At 37.5% G+C, this 7,163-nt stretch overlaps 1 protein-coding gene across 1 annotated transcript in view; it reads right to left on the bottom strand.

Moving 5' to 3' along the window:
* pamr1b (peptidase domain containing associated with muscle regeneration 1b) overlaps positions 1 to 2,664 on the bottom strand; it is a 71,758-nt gene extending 69,094 nt beyond the window's left edge. Inside the window, exon 1 of the mRNA XM_016481535.1 lies at positions 2,346 to 2,664. Coding sequence (XP_016337021.1) covers positions 2,346 to 2,481 — 136 coding nt within the window. The 5' untranslated portion in view covers positions 2,482 to 2,664. The remainder of the gene's footprint in view (positions 1 to 2,345) is intronic.
* Positions 2,665 to 7,163: the final 4,499 nt, after the last annotated feature.

The following is a 7,163-nucleotide window of genomic DNA, read 5'->3' as shown; positions in this document are numbered from 1 at the left end:
GAAAATCAGAGGTAAAAAACGATATAAATACTGTTCAGTTTCTTGCACAGACCGATCGTTTTGTGTCTTTACACGTCAATGTATCGTCACGAGCTGCAGGGTTTAATTTGGTTTTGTTTGTGTATGTTATTTTACTCTAAAAGCCGTGATTCCCATCCACTTACATCAGTGGTCACCAACCTTTTTAGGCCCAAGATTCCTGACCTCTGCCTTTATGAAAGACATCTACCTATTGAAGAATTGATAGAAAAACATCCCAGATTGTACTTCAAATTTGAGGCCTTTTACTTTGTATTTTAATAAGTGATGCGCCGATCATAGCTGATTCAGAATTCAGATTTTCTTTCTTTTTTTTTTTTAACTAGCAAATTGGATCCTGATACTGATTTTTAAGCAAATTTATTTATTGGCTATTTGCTTTATAACAAACAAAGTGTCTTTAAGCAAAAATATCTAGCCCTTTGAAATTAGAGGCAACCACTGCATTTTAATCACGATCTGCACGGGCAGTTGTTTTTGATTTGATTTAGATTAATTTCAGGATTTAAAACCATTGATGTGTAAAGACACGAAACGATCGGTCTGTGCAAGAAACTGAACAGTATTTATATCGGTTTTTACCTATGATTTTCACCGCAATGTCTAAACTGTCTTTTTGCTTTACGGCGGATCGCAGAATTATAAGTGCATTACCGCCACCTATCTCTAAAGTGGAACATTGACACTCCTAACTGAGATTGTAGATAGAGTGTCAATGGTCCATTTGATTTGATTTAGATTAATTTCAGGATTTAAAACAAAAACAGAATGGTCTGACTTTTAGGTGTTATTTATTTATTTGCTACATAAAACATCTGCACGAAACAAAAACAGCAGGTCTGAATGAGACGCACTCTCTGACAGCAGGCGGCGCCTATGAACAGGGTTGCCAGGTTTTCGCAATAAAACTAGTCCAATCGCGTTTCGAGGAGGGTCCCTGTAAAAATCGCATTCCGGGGGTAAAATACACGTTTTTCGGCGGGGATCTTCAAGTAAAATTCACATTCCAGGGACTAACTATCACGTTATTGGGGTCGCTTCAACCCGCGGACATGAACAACAACCCGCGGCAACAGTGGTAAGTAGCACAATACTTGGCAACATTGCTTATGAACCGACCGCACTATAACGTTTCCTTGGTTACGTCTTTAAACAAAGCAGAGTTGCGCTTTATACGGAGAAGAAAATGCCATTGCCATCGAAACTTTTCTCAAGACAGTACCCTTCAGTGATACATTAATATAACCCCATAAATGTAATGCATTTTTGTACTTATTTTACTGTTTTTTTTCGGGATCTACTGGGACAGTGATAAAGATCTACCAGTCGATCGCGATCGACGGGTTGGCGACCACTGACTTACATTATATGACTGACAGACTGCAACGTTTGAGTTAAAAATCTTCGTTTGTGTTCTACTGAAGAAACAAAGTCACCTACTTCTCTGATGCCCTGGGGGTAAGCAGATAAACATCAACTTTTCATTTTTGGGTGAACTATCCCTTTAATACAGCATTACTGCAGCATCTTTTGCTATCAATATTAATTGGCATGTAAGTTCAAATTTTGCACTTTAGTATAGTGGCTGGATATTCCACGGGCTGGAATGATTTAGCAGCCATGGAACAAGACACTCCACTGGGATGTCTGTACATGAGGTAAGGCATAACCTTTAATTGAACTAATACTTGTTTTCAAAATGTGACTTGAGGATGTGAATGTGAAGGGGAAGAGTTCTGTGGAAATGACTTTTTCCCCCCTTTGTCTGGTCTTTGCCAAAGGGTGGTGAGCAAGGGAATATAAAGTCAGTGATCTGTCTCTTCATCTATGCTAGAAACAGTCTCAGCATGTATCTAATCTCGGGGTCTGTAAGATTAAGACAAGAAGATCCCTTGAATGGGTATTATGAAGTTTATGGTTTCAGTTCACATTTGTTATTTACTCACTCTGTTCAGTTTTATTAGATTTATAGATTTGAATCCACATACAAAGCAAAACAATACATTTAGCCATTTCACTTCTAAAAATGAATGCTTCTTAACCCTCTCAAAAACATTTTCACATCTCACATTCCTTTACCTCAGATGGGAGTGTTTTGTTTTTTTAAGAACATCACTAAAACATTACAAATAATTACTGTAATGTGAAACAAATAAAGACCTATACAGTTCCTACACCTCAAGCATTAAAAAAAAAAAAAAAAGACAGAGAGAGAGAGAAAGTGTGTAAGGGACAGTTCAGTTGACACCGACTCTCAGACAACAAAAGAGTGTGACTCTTGTTGAAAGCAAATAAATCAGACCTACCATATGGCCAGGCTGTCCCCTGAGCCGACAGGAGGAAGATGATGAGTAGGGTACTGCGTGGTACAGAGATGTGGTTTGAGAAGAGATTGTGGCCTGCCCGCTGGGTGCGCCTCTTCAGCTGAACAGATAAACACATGCTGCAGTCTTAAACTCTGTTTACTCTCTGAGCTCAACTGCTTTTACATCACCTCTCCTCTTTACTTCCCTCCCTCCTGACTCACATTTTCCCTCTCTCCCTCTCCCTCCCTCTCTCTCTCTCTCTCTGCATACTCCCCTAAGTTTCTCTCTGTCCCAAACCTCTTGCATTCTTTACACATTCAGCACCCTTTCCCTCTCTCTTTAAATGTACTGTACTCAAAAGAGAACGTCTCTCTTTCTTCCTCTATTTCTCTCCCCTCCCTTGGTTTCAGGTTTCAGACTCCAGCATGTAAGAGCCTCCGCTAATCAACAACTCTGCTGTTAGAACTCCCTCACTGTTTCAGAATAAAAGATATGTTCACTGGAAACGTTGTTTTTAAGACAACCAAAATAACTGATCAAGAACATCATTCTATTCTATTCTATTCCAGGAATAAATGGTCACAGACTCACAAAGCCTGACTTCTAACCAGTAGCATAAAGTCTGATTGAGTTTGCAACTTATATTTGCCAAGAACGTCCCACTTAAGTCCAAAGTACTTTCTATGCAGTTGCTCAGTGTCTTATATGACCGTACAGCATGTTGTTTCAACTCAGCAAAGCATGTTCAAAAAACACATAAATTACTAACATGCAAAAGTTGTAGCATTACTTTTCAAGTTATAAAGATGCAATATTTTTAGTCTAATAATAATGATTGTCACAGACTGACTGTGAACAATTACTTTTATTTTGAAAGGATTGCTGAAGTGCATGTGCACACAACAAACAGTTTCCACCATTACTCTCTTTCTCTCTCTCTCACACATACACACACACACACAATCTGAAGGCCAGCAAAATATTGTAGATGTCTGTTTGTTATCCTGTGTTGTAGTATGCCACTCATGGTCCTCTGTTTACTTTTATTGTATTGTATATTTAATTTTCTATTGTCTTTTGTTTAAATGTTTAATATTCTGTTATGCAGTTTAACATCAACAGAAGGACACCAGTTACTTTACAAATGTTAACAGATTCATCTATGTAACTAAACATACACACATTTACTCAAGACTGTACTTGCATTGTTGCATTGTGGTACACTTCTCACCAGCCAAACCTGTGCCCAGAAAAAGCTGCCATATTTAAAGTTTCCGTTTGCCCAGTGGGAAGGGCACTTCCATTTTCAGTGATTTTTCAGATTCAGATTTCAGATTATTAATTTTGTTCAATAACGTCATGTTGCATGCGCTTAGTATTTGTGTGTTTAGTTATCAGTCACCTCCACATAGTGTATTCCAGAAATGGGGGGGGGTTGCCTTCCAATGTTTCCTTACCAGATGAGATGCAATAAGATTCCAGCGACAAGCAATTTGTCTGTCCACACTAGATGCGACAAAAATCCATCAAGAATCAGAAGAGCCAATCAAAAGAGTGTATGGGTGGTCTCTGCAAGTGCACTGCACTTAGAGTGTATTCACACCAGGAAAGTCCGCTAGTTCACTTGCTTTGGTCCGGACCAAATACAATGGTGATTTTTTTTTTGTTTGGTGCAGTTCACCTTCACACTGCCCTTTTTGCAAGTGAACCAGAAACTGTAAACAAAACCACACGTGTGCTAAAGGTCATCTATTCATTGGTTCATCCATTCAACCGTACCAGAGTTATTTGGAAGCAGACCGAGACCACCTCTTCAGCTGGGTCTCGGTACGGTTGTTTGGTGCGCACCCGAGTGCGATTGCTGTATTCACACCTGCCCAAAAGATCCGCACCAAGGGGGAAACGAACTTGAGTTCGATTCAATCGAACGAAACAAGACAGGTGTGAGTACACCCTTAGAGAAACTGCACAATAAGATCCACTGTTGCACATTGCGTGTCACTGTTGTGGCTGGTTAGGACAAAAATGCTAATTAACGTGGAAAAAATATTAGTGATGCAAATTCCGATTCATTTCGGCAAACCGGTTCTTTTGGACAGTTTGGTTCAGGAACCTGTTAAAAAAAAACGATTCATCAGTTCCCGAAATGATATCACTATGCATTTATTTTCTAACAACTCAGTGTCATGTTACATTAATGAAACATTCAAATAAAGTTATTTGTGTGAATGCATATGGCTGATTATTGCCTTTCATTCATTCAGGTTAATGTGATCACAGATTCATATAATCTGCAAGCATAAAAAAACTGTAAATTTCAGGTTTTTCCATGTTTTATAAAAATGTAGGCCCATTTAATGAATGTACTAATAAGCATATTTACATTACGTTTTGTTTTTTATTTAAGAAACTTGCATTCTGCATCAGGCTCGTTCAAGTCCTCGTGACACACATGCATGTGCATAATATCAGGAACTCACTCGTCAGAATTCTTTGAGTCAGATGTGCTACTTCAGCTGAGAGCTCAAAAGAACGATTAGTTCAAGAACCAAACATCATTAAAATATACCTTTTATCACGTGTTGTGGAATCTCATCTGGTTAGGACAATTCTGTAAAAGCCAAAAAAGGCAGCTATTTTAGGATGTTTGTTGTATGGAATATTATTTTAAGCATAATCTTCATTAAACTGATAAAATGATTAAGAAATAAAATGATAAATAAAACATGATACATAAAAAAAATGTATCTTATATGGATCCCAGACATGCACATCACAGGACATATTAATATTAATTGTTTAGTGCTATGTCTTTTCACTATACTTAAGTGTAATTAAATGTCATCGTTTAGTGTCATGCCACTAAAAAAACTTAGATGTTTACGGCTGATGGCATAAATGTGCAATCTTACACCAATAATACTGTATATAATATAAAATAAAATATGTGCCACACATAATAGAAATGCTACTGCATTTTTTTTTTTTTTTTTTTTATCTGCTCAAGTGCTTTGCTTTTAGGACTACAACCCTTCTGAAGTGTTATGGCATGCTCTAGAGTAAAGTGTTTAGGAAATGTCTGTGAGATAATGGAAAACACAGACACGCTATAAACAAGGAAAAGCCCAGAGAACAGGAGATTTTCTGCCTGCTGTCTGCAGAATACACACACTTCCCATTCATAACAGACATTCAAATAGTGCACAGCCAGGGGCATATGGAATAAACAGATGTTTCACCCATAAGTTTGGTGTGGTTCTCCATAGAGACATAGAGTTCATATTGTGGATTTTCGTTTGAATTTTCCTATTTTGGCTGAATGACTTCATCTGTGATGTAGCCAATGAGCCCTGTAAAGAATTTGGAGAAGTGTGTGTATGTATGTAAAAACAATCAATTTTCTGTGCATTTAGTACTGACTTATTAGTATCCCAACGCAAATTCTGAATTGACCTGGGCCCTGTTTTTATAGGTTTCTTATGACATCCAAAATAAAATAATACACAGAATCATCTCATTGTGAAGCCAAGTCACCTTTACTTATATAGTACTTTAAATAATACAGATTGTCTCAAAACAGCTTTACAGTAATTTATAGAAAATTAACAGAATCAATTATACATCATCAAATAAGAGACTAATTTAATTTCTGCTGCAAAGCAGCTCTGCAAAGACAATAGTGTCATTCCTCATGTCAGGTAGGCAAAAGAGGAGGAATCAGTTGTGTGGATAGCAATAATTAAATAAAATTAAGTGGCACACAGAAACAGGAACATGAGAGGAAATGTTGAGGCCACTGTCAGGAAGGATTCCAGCCAGGCGGTCCGGAGAATGGAAATTCAGAGCAAACCACAGAGCAAAAAAAAAAACAGCAACACTGCATGGAGTGGTGTACCAATCAAAGGCAGAGAGATGAGCCTGAAGCCTGGGGCAGGTCCTTAATGGAAATCCCTAACCACTCCCCAGAGAAATACTTCCCTTATGGAACAAAACTATATGGGAATATACTGCAAAGTATAATATGATATATTACATAATACATTTCCATATATTGGAAACTAGCGCTTATATTTTTCAATATACAGCAATATATGCATTGACAATATATGGCTATATATTGATACATACAAATATATTTAGATATGAAGACAACAATAAATCTAATATTTATAATGTGTGAGTCTTTATTGCATATATATTGCACATAGATGCTCCCATATAAATGTGAATGTATGTACACACATACACACATTCACACAATGAGTTAAAGCAGATCTCTATTTCCCAGCATGCTTTGCTTCTTTGTGTCTGTCTTTATCGTGCCCCGTCTCTGGCCTCTGTTAACATCCTGTTTACAGACTTTGTAATATTTCCACATATTTCCAGGGATGAAGCAATATTTATATAGACAGAGGCAAGATACTTCATCACTCCGTCTATGGTGTATTGTGATGGGGTTAACGCTGTACAATACAGAAGACAAACCAATGCGAAGTATCACAGCATGACTGCTCCTCTAGCCTCACCATGTTGTATTCCAGGCTCAGGTTCCTGTAACTTGACATTATCCACACCTATATATGCCTGATCTACTCTAACCAATTATGTTAAGCTGGTGTGTGGACTGTACTAATTTGTGGACTGAATAAATTTAAAGCAAAAGTGAAACTGAAACCTACATCTCTTATTCAGTACAAATACAAATGTTTACATATTTACAGTTACATTTGGTGACTAAACTGTTAGGCTATTTATTATGTACCCAGTCAACAATTTGATCTCACAGTGATGTCACCATGAGATCCCAGGATACTCGTG

The sequence above is a fragment of the Sinocyclocheilus anshuiensis genome, unplaced genomic scaffold (assembly GCF_001515605.1).
Source record: "Sinocyclocheilus anshuiensis isolate Anshui unplaced genomic scaffold, SAMN03320099.WGS_v1.1 scaffold749, whole genome shotgun sequence".
NCBI lineage: Eukaryota > Metazoa > Chordata > Actinopteri > Cypriniformes > Cyprinidae > Sinocyclocheilus > Sinocyclocheilus anshuiensis.
This window is presented reverse-complemented; position numbering and strand designations above follow the sequence as displayed.